Source organism: Oreochromis aureus, linkage group 14, assembly GCF_013358895.1.
Source record: "Oreochromis aureus strain Israel breed Guangdong linkage group 14, ZZ_aureus, whole genome shotgun sequence".
Lineage (NCBI taxonomy): Eukaryota > Metazoa > Chordata > Actinopteri > Cichliformes > Cichlidae > Oreochromis > Oreochromis aureus.
The window spans coordinates 41,388,702-41,413,054 of NC_052955.1; the positions used below are offsets into that span (position 1 = coordinate 41,388,702).

The following is a 24,353-nucleotide window of genomic DNA, read 5'->3' on the forward strand; positions in this document are numbered from 1 at the left end:
GAGCCTTCGAGCAATGGTGTTGGGACCGCCACACTCTCCCATTTCAGTGCTCTATTGTGGATGTTTTGACATTCCTGCAGGAGCTGCTGGATAAGGGCCTTTCATTTTTGACAGTTACGGTTTATTTAGCAGCTATATCTGCTTGTCATATTGGCTTTGACGGGGTGACACCAGGTGCACATCCCCTCGCCATACGTTTTCTGAAAGGGGTTCAGCAGCCGAGACCCGTGCTTAGGTCCAGTGTCCCTGATTGGGACTCTTCTTTGGTGCTGGAAGCCCTTTGTGGCCCCCCTTTTGAACCCATTGAGTCTGTGGATATGAAATTTCTCTCATATAAAACTGCGTTCCTTCTCACTTTGTCTTCGGCAAAGAGCGTGGGTTTGTCTGTGCATCCCTGCTGCACACAGTTCTCTCCTGATGGCACAAAGTCGTATTATCCCAAGGTCATTCCTACAGCTTATAGCTCATTGGAGTTTGAGTTGCTGAGCTTTTGCTCCCCTCCTTTTGCATCTGAGGAGTAGAGGAGGATGCATTCTCTTTGTCCAGTGCATGTGCTACGTACCTATATTGAGCGCACTCATAATGTGTGTTTATAAGATAAGATAATTCTTTATTGTCATTGCACAGTCATACATAGTACAGTAGTACAATGAAATTGGAAAAACTGTCCTACGTCGGCACTACATGTAACACAACACGACACGATATGACACATCACAACGCAACACAAACAACACAACACAGTATATTAACTTAGAAATAAAAAAGAAGAATAAGTGTTATGTGTATTGCACACTGTTATTATTGCACATTAATTATTATTGCACCTTGTTATAAATATAAATATTATTATTGTTATTGTTTTAAACATTGTTACCGCCCCCTAAAAAAAGTCCAGGCAGGTAGCCAATCAGGTCAGCTATTTGCATTGATTAGGGCTATGTGACCAGCTGTTTGTCTGCTTTGCTAATCCAGCCAGAGGTAGAGCTCTGGTGAAGAGGTTGGCAGGTGAAGGTTGGCTCGGTGAAGAGCGGCTATCGAACTGAGGGACTACTGTGATGACAGGGGGTATACAGCCAGGGCTGTATGCATGTCATCACAGGTCATCCGCCTTAAAGGCGTGAATAAAGGTTTCTTCAACCAGGACACACAAGGGCGTAATATGCTATACTTATGTGTTGTATATCGTTCCTGTCCTTCAGGAAACAGAAGTTATAGATATAACGGTTCGTTCTTGAGGCTAATTATATTTTGCAAGTTTAGCTTAATGCTAATAATGTAGCTGATTTGCTCATTAGGAACGTGACTCAATATTATCTTGTTTATTTTGATAATTGCTCCATGCTTTCTTTGGTTCTTCCTCAGTCAACAAAGGAGAGATGTCCGTACCGCTCACTCGGATGTCAGACCTGGCACCATTTGCCCAGGTGGTAGTTTACACATTGATGCCCAGTGGAGAGGCTGTTGCTGACAGCCATGACTTCCCTGTTCAGCTCTGCCTCAATAACAAGGTAGTACATTACCACATTAAGACCTCAAAGCCACTTGGGAATGTAGTGAAGTGAGGATGTGTGCATTTTACAGAGCTAACATAAGGATAGACAGACTTAATCTGTTTTCCGCCTCGGTATCTCCCACACAGGTGTCTCTGAAGTTCTCCTCCCTCCAGGAGCTTCCATCAGAGAGGACCACCCTCAGTCTCAAGGCTCACCCTGGCTCCTTGTGCTCTGTTAGAGCTATTGACCAGAGCGTCCTGCTACTCCAGACTGAGCAGGAACTTACTGTCAGCTATGTATGACAATCATTCGTCCTACTTTGATCCATATTAAGAACACTACCATTACCATAGTTTGGTTTTGTAACATCTTCTACTTTCTACACCACTTAAAAAAATTAAATACGTAGAAATAAGAAAACACTGGAAGACCTGTTGGCTCTTAATCAATTAAATATTCAAGATAAAAGTTCTTGAAGTTTAAAAGTATCTGAACAAACTAACATACATTGAAGTAGAAATATTGTTTTTAATTGCTTGATGAAAATCCTTTGCAGTCAAAGATTGCTTTCACATGCATCGACATCAACCAATGCAGTGTTTACTCCCTTGAGCTGTTTATTGGGCCTTTACTGCCTTCAGTTGCTGCTTGATTGTGGGTCTCTCTGCTGCTGGTTTTGTCTTCAGTGTCTGAAAAGCATATGCTGTTGGGTTGAAATCAGGTGACTGACTGCACCACATTTCTTTACCTTGACAAGTCTTTGATTGTTTTTGCAGGTATTATCCATTTGCCCTAATCTGATCTGTTTTCTAGCATTTGGGTGAATCTGAGCATAGAGTGCAGCTCTGTACACAATTCATCCTGCTACATCTATCAGCAGTCACATCATCAGTAAACATGAATGGCCCAGTTCCTCTGGCAGACATGCATGCCCATCCCATGACATTGCTTCCACCATGTTTGACAGATGATATGGTATGTTCCAGATCCTTGTTTGTTCTCCTCTGGACTTTTCTCTTCTGGTCATTCTACTACAGGTTTATCTTGGTTTCGTCAGTCAAAATACCTGTTTAGGTTCTTGTACATGTTTTCTAGTCAAATCCAATCTGGCCTTCTTGTTGAGCGTAACTAGTGGTTTGCATCTTGTTGTATACCCTGTATTTCCATTCATGAAGGTGTCTACTGGTTATGTACTTTGACAATCATCCGTCTACCTCCTCAAGATTTCTCTTGATACTGCTAGATGGTGTAAATGGGTTTTTCTTAACCAAGGGAAGAAATCTGATCATCAACTTCGGTTGTCTTCCATGGTCTTTTGGTGATGTTGACCTAGCTTATATACAGTATTCCTTCATCTTGGGGGCTGTGGGTGATGCAGTTTTCCTGTTTCCATCTCTATCTGCCTCTGGCTCCTGGGGGGCTGTGGCCACCACCTCCAAAACCATCTTTTTTTAGTCAGTAGTGTCATTGCTCCAGCGCAGCTGTTGTCACCTTCATTTGCATCAAAGCAAGTAAGGGTGAGGTTGGGGTGGTAGAGCAGGTCATCCACTAATTGGAAGGTTGGCATGCAGACTGGAGCAGCCAGGGATTGAACCACCAGAGAGTTCTTGGGCAAGATATTGAAGCCCAAGTTGTTCTCTGCCATGTTCGTCAGAGTGTGGATCTGTGAGAATAGAGAGCACTCAGTTTTTATAATATGCCTCGTTCACCCATTCAAACCCACTGATACAAGCACTTTTTTTCCTACACCTTTCAATTCAATTTTATTTATATAGCGCCAAATCACAACAAAAGTCGCCTCAAGGCGCTTTATATTGTACAGTAGATCGCACAATAATAAATACAGAGAAAAACCCAACAATCATATGACCCCCTATGAGCAAGCACTTTGGCGACAGTGGGAAGGAAAAACTCCCTTTTAACAGGAAGGAACCTCTGGCAGAACCAGGCTCAGGGAGGGGCGGGGCCATCTGCTGTGATTGGTTGGGGTGAAAGAAGGAAGACAGGATAAAGACATGCTGTGACCTTGTATGTGAGGAGCAGGATTTTGAATTCAATTCTGGATTTAACAGGAAGCCAATGAAGGGAAGCCAAAACAGGAGAAATATGCTCTCTCTTTCTAGTCCCTGTCAGGACTCTTGCTGCAGCATTTTGGATCAGCTGAAGGCTTTTCAGGGAGTTTTTAGGACATCCTGATAATAAAGAATTACAGTAGTCCAGCCTGGAAGTGATGAATGCATGAACTAGTTTTTCAGCATCACTCTGAGACAGGATATTTCTAATTTTAGAGATGTTGCACAAATGGAAGAAAGCAGTCTTACATATTTGTTTAATATGTGCATTGAAGGACATGTCCTGGTCAAAAATGACTCCAAGGTTCCTCACAGTGTTACTGGAGGCCAAGGTAATGCCATCCAGAGTAAGAATCTGCTTAGATACCATATTTCTAAGATTTTCAGGGCCGAGTACAATAACCTCAGTTTTATCTGAATTAAGAAGCAGAAAGTTAGCGTCCATCCAGGTCTTTATGTCTTTAAGACATTCCTGCAGTTTAACTAATTGGTGTGTGTTACCTGGCTTCATGGATAGATAGAGCTGCGTGTCATCTGCATAGCAGTGAAAATTTATGCTATGTCTTCTAATGATGCTGCCTAAGGGAAGCATGTATAATGTAAACAGAATTGGTCCTAGCACTGAACCCTGTGGAACTCCATAACTGACCTTAGTGTGTGAAGAGGACTCTGCATTTACTTGAACAAATTGGAGTCTATTAGATAGATGTGATACAAACCACTGCAGTGCAGTACCTGTAATACCTACAGCATGTTCTAATCGCTCTAATAGGATATTATGGTCAACAGTATCGAACGCAGCACTGAGGTCTAGCAGGACAAGCACAGAGATGAGTCCACTGTCAGAGGCCATAAGAAGATCATTTGTAACCTTCACTAAAGCTGTTTCTGTGCTGTGATGAGCTCTGAAACCTGACTGAAACTCTTCAAATAAGCCATTCCTCTGCAGATGATCTGTTAGCTGTTTGACAACTACTCTTTCAAGGATGTTTGATATGAAAGGAAGGTTGGAGATTGGCCTGTAATTAGCTAAGACAGCTGGGTCTAGAGATGCTTTTTGAGTAAAGGTTTAACTACAGCCAGCTTGAAGGCCTGTGGTACATAGCCGATTATTAGAGATAGGTTGATCATATTTAAGATCGAAGAATTAATCAATGGCAGGACTTCTTTGAGCAAACCTGAGTTCTCCTATAGAGTAGACAATAATCTATGTAATTGGTTTGCTGTTAATGGATGATAAGAGAAAAAGATAACCGCTATCACCCCACCAGGCTCATGTACAGATGTGTTTTCATGCAGGTATATAGTCAGCTGCCTGTGGAGAAGCTGTCTGGGTACTCCTATGATGTTGAGGACTCAGAGCCATATCCCTGCTACCCCCTGCCAGTGCCAGATATGGTAATAGATGCAGATTTGGAGACAACAGCACCACCAGCAACGGCCATTGTGAGCGACAATCTGGGAGCACGGCGAGAAACGCGCTCGATCTACTATGGACCAGGCAGACAGAAGAATGACGTCTACAGCATCTTTAAAGTAAAACATTTGTTCATTTAATCTGATGTCTGACTGAAACTACACAGTAATATTAATGTCTGGACTCTGCGATGGTAGATGCTCTGCAGAGAGGGCAGCGGAGTCCTGATGATCTGCTCCGCAGTTGTTATCACTCTCTGCAGGCGTTTGCGGTCCGTAGCAGTAGTGCTGCCGTACCATGAAGGTCTGGGAGGCCTGTGAGGTCTGGAAGGTCTTGAAGTGGGTTTAGAATCCATTGCGGTCATCCAGCAGACTGCCTGCAGAGCTGATGGTGCTGGTGGTGGCCCTATATTCTGTGATGTGCTGTAAGCCTTGCCACATCCGCCTGGGGTCAGCAGAAGAGTAGAAGCCATCCAGCTTCTCTCTGTACTGCCTCTTAGCCGCTGTAATGGCTTTCCTCAGTCCATACTTCGCAGCTTTGTACTCCGTCTCATTCCCTGATCTAAATGCGAGAGAACAACTACGCAGCATGTGTCGTACCTGACTGTTGATCCAGGGCTTCTGGTTGGGGAACTTCCTGACGTGTGTGGTGGGCACAATATTATCAACACAGGCGCTGATGTACCCAGTCAAATATTCAGCATAGTCCTGTATATTGACAGAGCAGTTCTCCTTGGTGGCTGCAGTTTGAAACACATCCCAGTCTGTTTGAGCAAAACAGTCCTGTAGGATGCTCTCAGTCTCTGGGGTCCACATTTTAACAGGTTTGATGACAGGGTTCTTTGTTTCAGCTTCTACCTGTAAGCTGGGTACATGAACAAAGAGATGTGGTCAGACTGTCCAAACTGGACAGCCCTATATGCACCACGTATGTTACTGTAAACATGATCCAGGGTGTTCTTGTCACGGGTAGGAATAGCCACATGTTGGTGGTATTTTGGGAGTACAGTCCATAAGTTGCACTTATTAAAGTCACCGGTGACGATAAAAACAGCGTCTAAATGAGTTGTCTCTAATGCGCTGATGACATCATGGAGTTGGCCGAGCGCTGCCGCGGAGTCAGCTTGCGGCTGGATGTAAACAATGGCCAAAAACACAGCTGAGAACTCCCACTGCAGATGGTAAGGGCGACATTTTAGGATTAAAAACTCCAGTGAACACTGCTTCTGGACAGTCTGCACGTCTCCGCACCACGAGTTGTTAACGAACGCACACACACCTGCCCCGATAGCCTTACCGGAGGCTGCAGTCCGGTCTCCTTGGTGTACGGAGTGAGTCTGCAGCTGCTGAACGGCCCACTCCGGGGCTTTGTCTGAGAGCCAGGTCTCTGTGAAAATAAGAGCACAGCATTCTCTAATTTCCCGCTGTGTTGTGATCCTGGCTCGTAGTTCATCCAGTTTGTTTTCTAGGGAATCACATTGGCCAGCAAGAGGCTGGGTAGCGGTGGTTGGCTAGCCCGAGCTTTTAGCCTAACATGGAGCCCCCCCCCTTGCCTCACTTATGCCGCAATCTCCGAAGTGCACTCCTGGGGTCGGCTGACTCACTAGGGCTCGGTGCTTTGGGGCCTCCCTGGGGGTGGTGGTGGTGTGGTGGTGGTATCTACCGGGGCGAACAATAACTTGAAGCTCCCATGGAAGGGTGAAGTTCGGTGGAAGGGTAAAGTTCGGAAGATTGTGTGAGTTACCGATGTCCAGTAGTGCCTGTCTCAGATATGTTAACAGTGCACAGCACTTATCCAGTGCAAAAAGAACAAAAAATAAACAACAAGTTGGCATGTGAGAGCGGAGCAAGCAAACACCGTCTGCCTTGAGGGGCGCCATGATGTATGTACTGGAAGTAATGTCATATCTAGACATTCATATGATATTCATATGATCTGTATCTAGATATCATTTTTTCTCTGTAGGTCTTTCACACTCTTCGAACCAGAGTTTGGTATCATTTAGCTGTACCACACTTCTGTCCAACTGTACTATTTTTGTTCTTTGGTTTGTTTGTTTTTTTTGGTCAATTTTGCCACTCTTCTTCCTTCTTTACCTGTTTCTGTTTCTCTCCATCTATCTGCCAAATCTTCTTTTGTGTCTTTGTCCTTGTATTTAAAAATAAATAAATAATTGCTGTATCTCTGTCTTTACTATTTCTGCTTTTTCTTCCTGAGTCTCTATTGGTGTCTTCATCTCGCTCTCTAGCAGTTTGAGATCTATTTAAGATAGCGAAGTTGTTATGCCATTGTTGTTTTATTTTGTTTGTTTGTTTGTTTTCTGCTGTCATAAGTAATAATCTATGGTTTTACTATGACTTGTTTTTCTCTTTCTCCACTTCTAGGAAATGGGACTCAAAATTATGACGAACTCTGATGTGAAGAAACCTTACGACTGTGACGACCTGAGCTTCTATTCCACTAAAGGAGATAGTAGGTCACTGCTATTTTCTGTTGACTCCAATGCCCATTGGTAGAGCCTTAAGAAGAACTGTTGTTTTTACAACTTGTGTAACTGTAAGCTTTATTTACACCTGCAAAAATAGTTAGTGAATCTCTTGGAATCACCACCATTTCTGGCTTGGTTTCTTTAATGGGTTCTGTTCTTTGTCTGAGTATGACAAATGCAGTCTGACTAATCAAATTCAGTCAGTTGTACTTTTCATGTCTTCAAAGCTCCTGACTTTACTAACTGGTGCTATATGCTCTATGGTCTGAGATCCCTCAGATACACTTTCCTAGATAGAATGAGATAGCTAGATATGAAGCTAGGAGTTACAGTCAATACAGCCACAGCAGTTTTATGTATGCATGTATGTATTTATTTTTGTGGAATGCATCAGCAAAAAATTGGCAAACATGTTAGCGATGCCAGTAATTTTACACATTTGGCTTCCTTTATAAGCCATTGCTACAAGGCTAACATTAGCATTAACTACTTTTATACTAGGGATGTTCCTGTCGACAAAATAAGGGGAAAAAAATAGACTAACCGACTAGTGTAAAACTAAAAAACACTCAGGTAATCAGTTAAATTTGAGAAATGTTTAATGGAAAATGTCAAAAACTAATAACAAAGGGATTTTAAAAAATCATTTATCAAATTCTTCAATAATGAATTAGGCCTAGATTAACAGATTTAATCTATGGTGCATCTCAACAACAATGTGCCATCTAAAGGCAGATGGCTGCATAACATTTAGGACACGGTAATTTACTGGCGTTGGGCATCAATTTAAATTGTAACAATTAGGTTAAATGATTAATAAGTCTGGTATCACCTAGTGACAGCAGTGAGAATTAGTTGGCTATTTGCGCACAGCCCTATTTTATACTCATAGTCTAAAGGCCTTTATACACCAGATGCGTAAAATCCATGTAAATATATCCTGAATAAAAAATATTTTCTGGACTCGGATATTCTTTATACAGCCGTTCAAACCCACCACATAATTTCACTGGATGAATTTGTGGTATTTATTTTTTTCAAATGGAATTATTTTTCATGTTTTCACATGCGAATAAACAGATCTGACCAATTAGACCACTGCATTTGGCAAAAAGTTACCTCAGACATACAGCTACACGTTGCTCCAGCTCCCTCGCCTCGATTTCTCTGCCTCCACAGATGTGGTCCCAACCCTGCCAAAAAAGGGTTCAAACTGACACTGATATCCTGAAAAATGTATATAAGTGGTTGTGATACAGCTTAGACTCCTGTATCCAACCATGAAATTCTCCTTGCTGCTATCTTCTCTTGAGAATTGGATGAACCCAGAATCCTGTTTACTTACTGTTTACTCTTTTCCCTCTCTAAGGGTGGGTAGCTGGTCTAGTTTCAGTAATGAGGTTATCAGTTATCCATCCATCCATCCATCCTCTTCCCCTTATACGGGGCTGGGCCAAGGGGACGGCAGCCTAAGCAGAGAAGCCCAGACCTCTCTCTCCCCCGCCTCCTTCCAGCTTGTCCCCTCGGCAAGCTAGAGGAGGCTGGTGTTCCCAAGCCAGCCAAGAGATATAATCCGTCCGGCGTGTCCTGGGTCTGCCTTGGGGCCTCCTTCTGATGGGACATGCCCAGGAGGCATCCTTGTCAGATGCCCGAACCACCTCAACTGGCTCCTTTCAGTATGGAGGAGCAGCAGCTGTACTGTGAGCTCCTCCCAGATGGACGAACTCCTCACACTATCTTTAGGGAAGAGGCCCGCCACCCTTCGTAGGAAGCCCATTTCTGCTGCTTGTATCCGCAATCTCGTTCTTTCGGACACTACCCACAGCTCGGGACCTTTGGTGAGGGTAGGGATGTAGATCGACCGGGAAATTGAGAGCATCGCTTTTACACTCGGCTCTCTCCTCACCACAACAGACCGGTACAGCATCTGCATCACTGCACAGCATCATCTGTCGATCTCCCACTCCCTTCTTCCATCAGTTGTGAACAAGACCCCGAGATACTTGAACTTCTCCACCTGGGGCAGGAACTCATCCCCGACCCAGAGTGGGCACTCCACCCTTTTCCGGCTGAGGACCATGGCCTCAGATTTGGAGGTGCTGATTCTTATTCCCACCACTTCACACTTGGTTGCGAACTGTTCCAGTGTGAGCTGGAGGCCATCACCCGATGAAGCCAACAGAACCACATCATCTGCAAAAACCAGAGATGAGATTCTGAAACCACCTAAGTGAAAGCCTTCCATCACTTGGCTACACCTAGAAATTCTGTCCATAAAAATTATGAACAGAATCTGTGACAAAGGGCCACCCTGGTCGAGCCCATCACGCATCAGAAACGAGTCTGACTTATTGCTGGCTATGCGGACAAAGCTCCTGCAACGGTTGTATAAGGATCAAATGGCCCGTAGCAATGGGCCAGACACCCCATAGTCCCAGAGCAGCTCCCACAGGACACTCCGAGGGACACGGTCGAATGCCCTTTCCAAGTCCACAAATCGCATGTAGATTGGTTGGGCAAACTCCCATTCAAGTATCCTTGAGTGGGTAAGGAGCTGGTCCAGTGTTCCACGACCAGGACGAAAACCGCATATTTCTTCCTATATCCGAGATTTGACTAATGGATGGACTGTGCTTTCCAGCACCCTGGCATAGACTTTCCCATGGAGGCTGAGGAGTGTGATTCCCCTGTAGTTGGAACACATCCATCCTTCTTAAAGATGAGAACCACCACGCCGGTCTGCCATTCCAGAGGTAGGCCTCTGATCTCCACGCAACATTGTAGAGACGTGTCAAACAAGACAGTCCTAAAACATCCAGAGCCTTCAGGAACTCAAACCTCATCCACCCCAGGCGCCCTGCCACCAAAGAGCTGTTTAACAGCCTCAGTGAATTCTCCCCCAGAGAGAGAGTCATCCCACTCGTCCCCAGAGGTGGCCTCCGCTCCTGGCTGAGCGGAGTTGGGTGTCCTCTCCTTAGCAGTGAAAATTTATGCTATGCCTTCTAATGATGCTGCCTAAAGGAAGCATGTATAATGTAAACAGAATTGGTCCTAGGGCTAAACCCTGTGGAACTCCATAATGAACCTCAGTGTGTGAAGAGGACTCTCCATTTACATGTACAAATTGGAGTCTATTAGATAGATATGATACAAACCACTGCAGTGCAGTACCTGTAATACCTACAGCATGTTCTAATCGCTCTAATAGGATATTATGGTCAACAGTATCAAACGCAGCACTGAGGTCTAGCAGGACAAGCACAGAGATGAGTCCACTGTCAGAGGCCATAAGAAGATCATTTGTAACCTTCACTAAAGCTGTTTCTGTGCTGTGATGAGCTCTGAAACCTGACTGAAACTCTTCAAATAAGCCATTCCTCTGCAGATGATTAGTCAGCTTTTTTACAATTAGCAGAATTGTTGTCTGAAGAAAGATGCCCCAGAGGCCCGAGGTCCAAGGGCCCCCCAGCCCCCGGAAGGGGCCCGACTGAGCCATGGGGAGTGTGTTGGGAGGAGATAGGACCAGGCCCATACCTGGGAGGGCCTTAGATGTTTCGAGAGAGGTGGAGTCTAAGACCTGACCTGACTTAAAGACACACACAGACACAAACGTGCCTTCCCAGCCTCATGCACACATATACAAATACTCAGCACTCACCCAACGTGGAGACAAACAGAAATGGACACTGTACACACACTCACTCCCCAAACATACTCTATACCCCAGATCCAGGTACCCTCGCCCCCAGGGGGGCAATCCGCCCGTAGACCCAGGAGGTGTTACCCTTTTCCCTGGGGTGGAGACAGGCAGACCGTCCCCGGAGGCCCCGCATCCCAGACCCCAACCAGACGGCCAACTCCTCCTCCCAGCCTCTTGCCCCAATGGCTAACAGAGAATGGGGGTGTGTGAAGACCCCATACCTCCCTCCGCCCACTCATATGTGGTGTTGCTACGTGCTGTCCTAAAGTGCATTTAAAACACGGGAGGGCATGGTGCTTCCTGCCAGAGAGCAGTAGGTGACAACATGGCCCCTCCCACAAATCCTCAATGCCTACATGCATTTAAAATTGAGAGGTGGGCACCTCTGGCGCCGGTGCCCACCTCTCAATTTCTTCTTTCAAGAATTTTTTTAAAGATTTTTCAAGAATTCTTGAGATAAAAAGGAAGGTTGGAGATCGGCCTATAATTAGCTAAGACAGCTGGCTTTTCAAGTAGTGGTTTATTTAATGGTTTTATTTTATTTTATTTAATTACAGCTTAAAGACCTGTAGTAGATAGAAACATTACATAACACAGAAGGCTTTATTTGGAGAAAAGGACTCTAAATAAATAACAATGGTACTGAAAGTAGCTGTACATAATGCTATATCTGTGAGATGATTACGAGTATTTTTTTTCACTAATGGTTAAAATTTTATTTAAGAAGTTCATGAAGTCATTACTAGTTAACGTTAAAGGGATTGTTGGCTCAGCAGAGCTCTGACTGTTTGTCAGCCTGGCTACAGTGCTGAAGAGAAACCTGGGGTTGTTCTTATTTTCTTCAATCAGTGACGAATAGTAAGATGTTCTGGCTTTACAGAGGGCCTTCAGAGCCTTCAGGAACTCAGGACAAAACCTCATCCACCCTAGGGGCCCTTCAGCCAAGGAGTTGTTTAACTGCCTTAGTGACCTCACCTCCCAGAGATAAGCCCGTTTTGGAAAGTCCAGCTTAGCATAGCTTTAGTTGTTTTTTGAGAGAGTGTAAGATTGTTTTTGTTTTTAAATCCAAGAATTTGTTAATTGTTAAAAAGTACATTTTTAATTAGTGGAGAAGTATTAGCTGAATGCATAAAACACTAAGTGTACCTTTTTATTCCTTTTTCCAATTTCTTTATAGTTTTTCTGAGCTGTTGTTGTGTGTTATGTGCAGGAGGCTGAAATGAGCTCAGTGGTTTCCCCAGAAAGTTGATTCTGTACATCAGGATGCCGCATTTTCAGTAGATTAAACATTTCCGTCATTATCCAAGTCACTTCTGGGATGCTAAAAAGTTACTCCCACTAAAAATGCTGCGTCTAAATGTACAGACTCAACTTTCTGGGGTTTCCTTACCTGGATTTTTCAGCAAGCATCTGGAAGTAACACAATTATTATAACTTTTGGTTTATTTAAAAAAAAAAAGGAAGGAGATAAAGCCTCCCCATTTTTCCCTCCCCATTTAAATACTCTCAGGGCTGGACTCACCGATCCCCTTGGCCTTCAACATGATGCCTGAACCTGTAATTACCCCGCAGATGTTTAAAGTCGACAACAAAAAGGAGACTATCAGAACATTCTTCCCTGAGACCTGGATCTGGGACCTCGTTACTGTGGGGTAAGATTAACATATCTTATGAAAAGAATCACAGCACTATATTTTTTTTATGACACTGAAACTGTTTTTAGGTAATCAAATGTGTATAACATGCATCCTTATTGCAGTCCAAATAGTAGAATTAGTTGTATTTGTTAGCAGATATTAATGACTAATGCTTATATCAGTGATATTTACTGAACAGATGACGCTGCTTTCCCTTATGTTCCACATCTTAAAGTCAAAACACAGCTTATCATGTATGAAATTCAAATGAATTTGAGTAGATACTTGAATTCATCAGTATAAGTATATATACATACACACTCATCAGGCATAACATTGTCACCAGTGACAGGTGAAGTGAATAACACTGATTATCTCTTCATCATGGCACCTGTTAGTGGGTGGGATATATTAAGGAGCAAATGAGAATTTTGTGCGGTGTTCCCAGTCTGTGTGGTCGCTATCTATCAAAAGTGGTCCAAGGAAGGAGCAGTGGTGAACCAGCAACACGGTCACAGAGACCCACATGGGGAATAAAGACCGGCCCTGTGTTCCATCATCAGAGCTGGACCACGGAGCAATGGAAGAAGGTGGCCGGGTCTGAGAAATCACATTTTACGTCACCTGGATGCCCAGGTCGCTTATCTGGGGGACATCTGGCACTAGGATGCACGATGGGTAGAAGGCAAGCCGGCAAGGGAAGTGTGACGCTTTGGGCAGTTTTCCACTGGGAAACCTTGGGCCCTACCATCCCTGTGAGTTTTACTTTGACATGTAGCACCTACTTAAGCATTGTTGCGGACCATGAACACCCTTTAGTGGAAACTGTAATCCCTGATGGCCTCTGTCAGAAGGATAGCCCCCCATGTGGGACGTGCTGGACAAGTCCGACCTGTGGAGGCCATGCCTCACAACATGCAGGATTAAATGATCTGTTGCTGACTTGGTGTCAGATACCACAGCACACCTTCAGGGGTCTGGTGGAGTCCAGGCCTCGACACGTCAGGGCTGCTTTGGCTGCAACACTATAGTAGGCAGGTGGTCACAATGCTCTGCTTGATCAGTGTATTTGGGGAAAAATGCCATACTACTTGAACTTTAAATGTCATGTCTGGCTGTCTGTTTAAACAGAGATAGTGGGTTGGTGAGCATGGAGAAGACGACCCCTGACACCATCACTAAATGGGCAGCTGGAGCATTCTGCGTATCCTCTGTGGGCTTTGGTGTGGCTCCCAACACCGGACTTACTGTCTTCCAGCCGTTCTTTGTCAGTCTCACCTTGCCATACTCTGTCATCCGAGGAGAGGTGTTCACCCTCAAAGCCACCGTCTTCAATTATCTCTTGAAGTGCATTATGGTAAAAAAACAAACAAACAACCACATCTGCTTCTTACAGATCCTTTGTACTGAAGGGCATCCACAAGTAAGACGACACCTGTCAGATTGTGGAAAACATTTGTGAAAATGCTTGGACATGTTTTTCTTTTCTTTTTGAAATGTCATTGTATTACTTTGCATCCCCAAAAGTCGATTCTGTTCATCTGGACGTAGCGTTTTCAGTGTAACAGAATCAACTTTTGGGGATTTACTTACCTGGATGATTGAGCATGCATCAAGACGTATTACTTTATAGTTTTTATTTTGTGTGACAAATGCGTCACTAACTCATGCTGTGTGGATGAGTGGTTCTGAAGAAAGCTGCAACCCAAAATGATTGCTGGGAGAACAGACGATCTCACAAGCACATGTTTAGTCAGTCCTCAGTGTGACGCGTTACTGCGCCAGTTTGTTGCATTTGTGTGTTCTGTGTTTGGTTTCTGGCTGTAGGTTGAGGTAACACTGGCTGCCTCTGACCAGCACACCTTCAGAAACTGTGATGGCTGCATTTACAGCGTGTGTCTTTGTGGAGAGGAGAGCAGGACCTTCTCCTGGATTGTAACTCCGACTACCCTAGGTATTCCATTCTTCCCTTTTTCTTAAGTGCTTATTATCCAGTTCAGGAGCCTCATCAACTTGTGATAGGCAGCCGGTCCATTGCAGGACCTGTTTTGGTTTTTATGGTTGATAATGATGACTCAGTTCTGTTTGATTTGTAAATATATTTGTTTAGTTTCACACCAGATCTACCTTGAGCCATGTGTGGATTTTCAGTATGCCACCAATGTAAACAAATGAAAAATGAAAGAATTGCAAGCAGCAGATCTTCATGTTTCAACAGTTCCTAGAAATATTTCTTGTTGGTATAAAATTATCCTTTACATCAGAATTCCTTACAAAGTCCGTTGGGCATCTTTCTTCGCCTTTAGACAATAATTCTGATGGCAAAAGAACCAAACGGGACAGGTTTAAAAAAAAAAAAAAAAAAAAAAAAAAGAATTCCTTACAAAGTGATTCCTTACTGGCCCTTTATTTATTTATTTTTCTTTTTTAATGTTTATTTATAAGATTTTAAGTTCAAAATTACATCAAGTCACACAAGACAAAGGAAACCAAATTCAACATCCAAGCACAGAGAAAAGTAACAAACATCAAACAACAAAAAAACACCGGTTAGTCATTCCAAATCAAACGTACTGGTGAAATGTTAGAGTCCGAAGACAATGAAGTTAGACAGAGCAACAGAGAGTTTACCCAGTCCAGACGATCCGTCCAGGTCCGAGAAGGAGTTGGGGTCCGGCAGACGTATAGTTTCACATCAACACAAAGTGCATTCGACTGGGTTAAAGACTGGTCGCAGCAGATGGCCCCGCCCCTCCCTGAGCCTGGTTCTGCCGGAGGTTTCTTCCTGTTAAAAGGGAGTTTTTCCTTCCCACTGTTGCCAAAGTGCTTGCTCATAGGGGGTCATATGATTGTTGGGTTTCTCTATGTATGTATTATTGTCTACCTTACAATATAAAGCACGTTGAGGCGACTGTTGTTGTGATTTGGTGCTGTATAAATAAAATTGAATTGAATTGAATCCCCATTAATGTGACTGAGAAAAGGGCCCCAGCGTTCGACAGATTTAAAGTGAGTGTCAGCAGGATGACAATGAACCTCTTTAATATACAAACATGCAATCATCTCACAGCAGTCTGAGCCTTTATATGTAGAATATGTAATATCTCACTAAACGGACCAGGAGCCACCTTTCACTACGTGGAGATTTGCAGACATGGAGGTAAAAGAGGGAACTAACAGAAAAGATGCATAAATCCATCATCAAAGCAGGCCGTAATGAGCTGGAGTATACAGAGTGGTCTATTCATACATGCCCAGCTCTGCAAATGAAATCAAAACAGAATGCAATGATTTGCAAATCTCATAAATCCACAACAGCAGAACACAGTTTGAACATTTTAGGTGTTTTTAGAGCAAGCGGACCATTTTACTCAAATTAATGGGAGCAGCATACCTGTGTGGCATCCCCTTATTATTATTACTATTATTATTAAGTTTAAAATTAGTTTTCAATTTTTGGGGGGAAACGGGAATGTTGTGTCCTCTGGACTAGAGAAGGCAGGGGCCATCAGCTCCACACCCTGCAGCTCTGATGCTATGAATGTGCACTGTCAGCCTCCACATCAGGAGAAGCACCGGTATAAAAGTTTTTAGAGCTGCATCCGTATTTCAGAAGACAATGCTAAATCGTGTAGTGCAGCCTTTACAGCAGTGTGGCTTCACAGTAGAAGAGTCTGGACTGTTGGCATGAACCAAAAAATCCAACTACAATCCTGTGCGGGAAAAGATTGGGACAACATTCCTCTCCCACAAGTCCAGATGTTCCCAGATGTGCATGGACTGCTGTTAAAAGAAGCATGGATGCTACAGCGTGGTAAACATGACCCCGCCCATGGTTTTGAGGCGTGTTCCTACCACTAAATTCAAATTAGCCTCATTTTGGTTCTTAAAACTGTAGTTTGTATTTTGTCTGGTTTACTTTTATTTCCTGTCTTTAACCATGTTCTGTCTTATAGGAGAAATTCAAATGGAAGGCGGTCCCTACACGTCACATGCTGTGTGGCGTTTTCCATTTTTAAAGGGAAAATGTAAACAACTTTGAGTGTCTTTGTTAAACCAGTTTTAGCTTAAACAGGACATCTCAGATTCAAATCAGAAAAAAGAAGTGAACAAAACTTTATTCTTTTTTTTTTTTTTTTTTTAAATTGATTTTGGTCTAATCGGCTGTTTGAAGACTGTCACACGGTGGCAGCCGCTCACGGCTCCGCTCTCCCCAGCTCCTCATTACCAGAGACAATTCTCTAACTGTACAATGCAATTTTCATGGCTTTTAAAATGAAATACTGATGTTGTTTCCTTCGTCCGATACAATCTCATGCTTTGAGTGAAAAATGAGACGCAACAGGGAAATTAATCTGTATTGAGGGCACTGAGGGCTGTTGCATCTTTATTTCTGTAAGCGAAGACGGGCGGCTGTTGTTGGAGCTCTGCCTGTCCTGAAAGCAGAGGATTTCTATCAGCCTCCATCAGCAGAGATGGAGATAAGGCTCTGATGAATGTCAAATTGCGCTCCTCTATCTCCCCCTTAGAGGAATGCTGACAATCACTTGTACTAACAAGTCAGGTAGTATCTCTGACGAAACAGTCAGAAACCTCTCCCTCAAGGGGCGATCTGTACTTGTCCTCCGTGTGAAGGATTGTGGGCTGTGATGGAAGGAAGGTGGGGGTGGGAGACAGAGCCGTGTGCTATAATAAGGCAACAAATGGGGATTAATGAGGGCGAATGTGATGGGAAACGGGGAGGAAGGAAAACACAGCGAGGATAATGAGTTGGCTTGAGAAGCAGATGGGAGGCGGTTTTGCCTCTGTACACAGACCACGACAGTACCGCGGGGGAAGGGAGCGGTAATCGATACAGGCCTGCTTCCACAGTGACGCCGTGTGTGTTTGCTCACAGGTAAGGTAAATCTGAAGGTCAGCGCTGAGGCCCTGAAGACTGAGGCACTGTGTGGTAACGAAGTGGCCACAGTCCCCGACGTGGGTCGAACTGACACCGTGATCCGCACCCTGCTGGTGGAGGTCAGTGACATGACAAACTTAAGGTGTTCACAGGTCCTAAGCTGATAGACGTTGTCAGTATTATTTTGATCAGTTATATTGTGGTGAGAATAATGTCAGACTTTTAAAATCTTTTAGTTTTGGCCACAGTGGCCCACAGATTTCCTGTATTTCAAGTTGTGTTTGACAGCGCGTTTTAGGAAAAGGTGCAGGTGGGTTGCAAAGGAGCTTGCAGAGGCCAGGCTAAAGCAGGTAAAATACTCGGCCCTTTGTGATATTTGACAATTGGGTTTGTGGAAGGACGTCAGCTTGAGCCATCATCTGATGTGGGCTGGCACTGAGATTAGAGCTAATGATGCGCTGGCTGTTTCCCTCTGATGGAGAGTAAACATCAGATATGGAAACCTGTCAAACCTGGCTCAGCCATGTTTAAAAAATATGTGTATATGTGCAGTGTACGGACGAAAGCGGGGGCCACACTTCTTTGTTTCAGTCCCATGGCCACAGGTATAACACTAAGCACCTATCCACCCGGCCAGTCCGTCTTTGCAGATATCTGGGTCAGTCTAAAGACTGCACGGTACTGTGACAGAACGCCAAACAAGTCTGTTTTTCTAGATGGTGGACCATGAGCAGTAATGGTCGTGTTGGCGCCTGTTAAGAGGTGCACACCAGGAGCTTCAAAGGTCTTTACTGTGGTGATGGGCATGGAGAGAGGGAACCTGTAACATCGCACAGACCTTTTACTTTCTTTCTGTTAGGGCAGCTGTTATCACTTCAGTTTCAGTCCACTTCTCCTTCCCGTCTGCATTTTCTGATGATTGGCTGTATCTGCAGTTTGCCGTAGTTCTATAGGAGCACTTAAGCATTTTAGTTTGACTTCACTCTCAAAGTACATGACTGGCATGTTTATACTTGGTCTCGGTCAGCCTCTCGGGTCGTCCTCTGACTGAAACAAACTGCTTTAGCAGCTTTCAGCTAATGGGAAAGTCAGGGGGACTGAGTTCAAATAATCCAGTTCACTCTAATGTCTGGAGCATGTCACCTAATCAAAGCTCACTGTTATTATGTTTAAGCTGTTTAGAAGTTTGTTTGGAGTAATGAAATAAGTCGGTCATCTTCACTTCTGTCTGTCTTCCCAAGGCCGAAGGAACCCCACAGATGGTCAGTCACAACGTTCACCTCTGTCCCCCAGGTAAGGCCTCCTAACTCTGAGTGCTGAACTCTGAACTCTAACTGGAGCCTTTCATTCACACCTCATACATGCATCATAAAGAGCGGTGTCAGGTCAGGGCGGCTGATTGTTTTTGGCTGCTGATTATGGTCATGATGGTTATTCAGCATGGCGAGGAAACCAAATTCCGAGTTGTGTTTTCGTTGTGTATTTTCTCCACTGGCAGCAGATCTTTAGCTAAAGTTGAAGTCAAGCAGCCGCTGTTAGCTGGACTTTCCTCACTGTGATCAACTAAATGACCAACATGAGCCGTCTCGTGTAATCTGTAGTGCTGAGCTTGTCTCCGTGTCATTTGGTTTCAAAATAAAAGCGCTGTGATGCCTTGTTGTGTTTCACATAAACAGAGCAAACTGCTTGTAGCTTCATGTACATAACAGTGTTTTAACAAAGGTCAGGGTCTTTAAACAGTAAAATCATTCTGTTTGATAAACTTTAGCCAAGGAAAGAGGTTGAGCTAATTCTTTCATTAATGAAACTTTTTCTTCCTTTTCTTTGTTGCTGTTGCCAGATGGGGTCACGGAGAAGAATGTCTCTCTTCTTATGCCCGAGCTGTTTGTGGCTGGTTCTGCCAGAGCGACCTTTTCTGTGCTCGGTTAGTGATTCTGTTGTTTAGTGAACTTTAATTTGCCAGGTGAAACATGGAGCCTCTGTAGCTTTTCCTCGGTTTGCTTCTGCAGGTGACCTGATGGGCAGGGCGGCGCAGAACTTGGACAAACTCCTGGCCATGCCGTACGGTTGCGGGGAGCAGAACATGCTCCTGTTTGCTCCCAACATCTTCATCCTGAACTACCTGAAAAGCACTGGTCAGCTGACTCAGAGCATTCTGGACAAGGCCACGCACTTCCTGGAGAGCGGTAAGCACTTGGGGCTTTTTTGGGACAAGGTTTAATGTGCGTCTCAGTGTTGTGAAGCAGGATTTTTTTTTTTCTAAATATTCTGGGTTTTTTTTTTCCTTTTTATTGATGTTTGTGTTGCAGGATATCAGAGGGAGCTCACGTACAAGCATGATGATGGTTCCTACAGTGCATTTGGGAAGGCAGACTCCTCTGGAAACACCTGGTCAGTAACGTGAATCAGAGCATGAAGATATGAGAAGTAGATACAGCAGCTGAATCTTAGTCCCAACGACAGGCTGCTAATAGTTCATTGGGATGATGGCCTTTGAATTTTAGCTCAGAGTTATTTTCCTACAGTGTCGGCTGGTGAGGGTAAAAGCTGACACAGCAGAGTATTTTACATGACAATATTGTATGTTTAATCATGCAATATTGGTTTATGAAATTCATTAAAATACCACTGCAAACAAGAGGGCTCATCTCAGGCACCACCATCATGACCATCCACCATCCTATTAAATAAGCTCAACAGAACAGCCATCCAGCACTGGCACACATAGCTCAACAAAGCTACTTCTTAATTAGGAGGAAGCTAACGGCTCAGTCACAGAAGGACACCAACCTCCTTTCATCTACAAAAAAAAGTCTGTCTGCTAATTGTACTGACTGTTTTCACTGTCTGTGACTTGTGACTAAACAGCTGCTCAGAGTTTGAGTGTGAACGCTTTTGATTGCAAGTGTTTGCAGAAAAGTTGCCTGATAGGAGGCAACGTTTCTGCAGACAGTTGCAGTCTGACTGCAGTCACCCTCCAGAGAGATCGTCAAAGGTTTGCATGTAACTTCTGTCTAGTTTTGAAATGCACACAGATGTCAGCATCCTGCCATCAGTTTGAGTCTTTGTCAGTGAGCACAACTCGAAGGGCTGGTTGTATTCCAACAGAACAGGAAATTGGGAAGTTAAATATGATTTTCTGTCTGTATGGACAATAACACTTTTCCATGATTTATTACAGTTAACGCTGTATTATCAGAAACAGATTGCATGTAATTGCCAGCTTGACCTCATTCAAGTCTGACAGAAGATATTTACCAAGTTCAACTTTGAGGACATAATTTACAGTGAGGAAAAAAAAGATAATGTCACTGCAGTACTCAACATATGAAATCATGTAAATAATATTGCATCATGTTGATGGCTGCAACTCTTATTTCGGTAGTCGATGATCTGCAAATTTTTCTTTGATTAGTCAATGATTATTTAAATAACTCTGATCTCTGCTGCCTTCAGCCAACTGAGAGGTGCATTAACCTCCTTTCAGGACAAACTCATCTTTGCTTTATTTGGAGATTATGGGCGTTTCTCAATATGCGTACTTGTGCGTACTTGCGTTCTCGTGTACTCGTGATACGTCATCAGTCGGAGACCAAGTACTGTTCCAATTCGAAGTACGCATCAAACCGAGAAAGCGAAAAAGTCCCGGATGTGTTCTCGCTCCGCCCGTTTTATCGAGCATGCATCGGTGGTGACTTGTGTGGACTTGGTACAGCTAAATATCCCAGAATGCATTTCGTCCAAAACTCAGACAAAGGCCGTTTCTCAATTCTCAAATGCGTGAGTACGCATCGCGCGTTCTCGGCCAGTACGTATCGCCGAGAACGCGATGCGCACGCATCACGCATTTCTGAGAATTGAGAAACGGCATATGTATCGGAGCAGGACCACGCCTCCAAACATGCTCCTTCCGGTTGTCATCTATATAGGTTCCCCCAGTTCTGCAAGCTGTTCATTCTCGTTTACGTGCAAACAGGATCCGTTCTTGGTGAATACCTTTAAACACAGCTTATCTTACAGGAGTAATATAATTTTACTCACTTCCATTCGCTACAATCGTCCTCTCGTCCGTCAGCGCATCAGATGAACAACTACTCAAGCTCTGCGTTTATCGCTTTTCCTCCGGCAATCCAAGAAATACACCGAACGTCACGGCGGCGCTTCCGAGAGACCGAATGCTGACAACCCTCTACCAGTTTTCTCGCCACCCGTCATATGGTCCGCTACGTCGATCCATCCAGTCGTCTTATCTCCGCTAAATCCAATTATGAAGTGACTCCGGACGCCCGCCACTTCAGCGAAAACCAGCGGGGTCGCCCACCAGCCGAACTCGCAGCTCCTCTCACGTCGCTCTGAAACGGGCCCACAGGCCGGGCGAGTTAGCCGAAAAGCCAGCGGACATCAGCGCCGAACCCAGAAGCCACGCCGTACCCACGCTTCCAAGTAAATCGCAGCTCCAACAGCAAAAGCTACAGCATACTTCGTAGCTCCACCCACCTGCCAGCGCCAGGTAGCAGGGACAGCTCAGCTCTGTGCTCCTTCTTCCTAACACCATTTAATGCAAGCTGGAAATCTGTCGCTAGCTCCATGCTCTACTGTTTCTCCATCGCTGTGATGTTTTCTATCCCTCCTTTTGCTAAATGCTCGAGCAAGTTGGCACTGGGATGCCTGATTCTTCCCTATCCCTCATTCGCAAGCGGCAAGCATCCTACCACCCAACTCCCAGTTTCTCAGCGAGGACGCACACACACAAAGAAAGGGAGGGGAAAAAAAAGGCATTGAGTCGCCAGTTCTCCATTCCCCCGTGGCAAATGCAGCACCGAGTTGCCAGGTTCTCAGCCTCTTCCCTCCTTGGCAAACTTCTGCAGCAAACCTAGGCACCGAGTTGCCAGGTTCCTTTATCCCTCATTCGCAAAAGCAGCAGCAAGCTTTTCTACCATTGGGTTGCCAGTTTCTCAGCATAGACAAAATGAATAAATAAATGAAATTAAAAGGCACTGGGTTGCCAGGTTTTCCTTCATCCCCCATTTGCAACGCAGCATCTAGCTTCCCTACTACTGAACTGCCTGTTTCTCCGCATCTATCATGGCAAAAAGCAGCAACGAATCTTTCTAGCCCCGGATACCAAGTTCTCATCTCTCATTTGCAAAACGGCCAGTTTCTCTGTTCAATTCAATTCAATTCAATTCAACTTTATTTATATAGCGCCAAATCACAACAGAAGTCGCCTCAAGGCGCTTTATATTGTACAGTAGATCGCACAATAATACATACAGAGAAAAACCCAACAATCATATGACCCCCTATGAGCAAGCACTTTGGCGACAGTGGGAAGGAAAAACTCCCTTTTAACAGGAAGAAACCTCCGGCAGAACCAGGCTCAGGGAGGGGCGGGGCCATCTGCTGTGATTGGTTGGGGTGAGAGAAGGAAAACAGGATAAAGACATGCTGTGGAAGAGAGACAGAGATTAATAACAGATATGATTCGATGCAGAGAGGTCTATTAACACATAGTGAGTGAGAAAGGTGACTGGAAAGGAAAAACTCAATGCATCATGGGAATCCCGGCAGCCTCACGTCTATTGCAGCATAACTAAGGGAGGATTCAGGGTCACCTGGTCCAGCCCTAACTATATGCTTTAGCAAAAAGGAAAGTTTGAAGCCTAATCTTGAAAGTAGAGATAGTGTCTGTCTCCTGAATCCAAACTGGAAGCTGGTTCCACAGAAGAGGGGCCTGAAAACTGAAGGCTCTGCCTCCCATTCTACTTTTAAATACTCTAGGAACAACAAGTAGGCCTGCAGTGTGAGAGCGAAGTGCTCTAATAGGGTGATATGGTACTACAAGGTCATTAAGATAAGATGGGGCCTGATTATTTAAGACCTTGTATGTGAGGAGCAGGATTTTGAATTCAATTCTGGATTTAACAGGAAGCCAATGAAGGGAAGCCAAAACAGGAGAAATCTGCTCTCTCTTTCTAGTCCCTGTCAGGACTCTTGCTGCAGCATTTTGGATCAGCTGAAGGCTTTTCAGTGAGTTTTTAGGACATCCTGATAATAGTGAATTACAGTAGTCCAGCCTGGAAGTAATAAATGCTAGTTTCTCAGCATCACTCTGAGACAGGATATTTCTAATTTTAGAGAAAATGGAAGAAAGCAGTCTTACATATTTGTTTAATATGTGCGTTGAAGGACAGGGCTACATGAAGAGAAAAAAAAAGGCACTGGGTTGCCAGGTGTTTCTTTATCCCTCATTTACAAAAGCAGCCGCAAGCCTTCTACCAACGTGTTGCCAGTTTCCCTTTCCTCTATCCATCCTTCGCAAATTTCAGCAACATGCTCTCGTGGCACCAGGATGCTTGGTCCTTCCTTCATATCCAATCGCAGCAGCAAGCATTTCTATGAACGAGTCGCCAGTTTCCCTTTCCCGTATCCCATATTGACAAAATGCAGCAGCATGCTTTTGGCACCGGGATGCCAGCTTCTCTTCCTCTATCCCTCCTATGCAAACACAGTAGCAAGCTTTGGCACCGGGATGCCAGCTTCTCTTCCTCTATCCCTTCTTTGCAAATGCAATAGCAAACTTGGCACCGAGATGCCTGGTTCTTCTTCTGGTTCTTGGCCACGCTAAGGGCCATACTCTCTC

General features: G+C 44.3%; 1 protein-coding gene across 1 annotated transcript in view; it reads left to right on the top strand.

The window, feature by feature from the left end:
• LOC116329948 (alpha-2-macroglobulin) overlaps nt 1-24,353 on the top strand; it is a 58,336-nt gene that overhangs the window by 16,321 nt on the left and 17,662 nt on the right. Inside the window, exons 14-25 of the mRNA XM_031752093.2 lie at nt 1,366-1,511; nt 1,643-1,792; nt 4,868-5,104; nt 7,370-7,457; nt 12,684-12,825; nt 13,942-14,167; nt 14,638-14,764; nt 17,708-17,829; nt 18,952-19,003; nt 19,551-19,634; nt 19,720-19,896; nt 20,020-20,101. Coding sequence (XP_031607953.2) covers nt 1,366-1,511; nt 1,643-1,792; nt 4,868-5,104; nt 7,370-7,457; nt 12,684-12,825; nt 13,942-14,167; nt 14,638-14,764; nt 17,708-17,829; nt 18,952-19,003; nt 19,551-19,634; nt 19,720-19,896; nt 20,020-20,101 — 1,633 coding nt within the window. The remainder of the gene's footprint in view (nt 1-1,365; nt 1,512-1,642; nt 1,793-4,867; nt 5,105-7,369; nt 7,458-12,683; nt 12,826-13,941; nt 14,168-14,637; nt 14,765-17,707; nt 17,830-18,951; nt 19,004-19,550; nt 19,635-19,719; nt 19,897-20,019; nt 20,102-24,353) is intronic.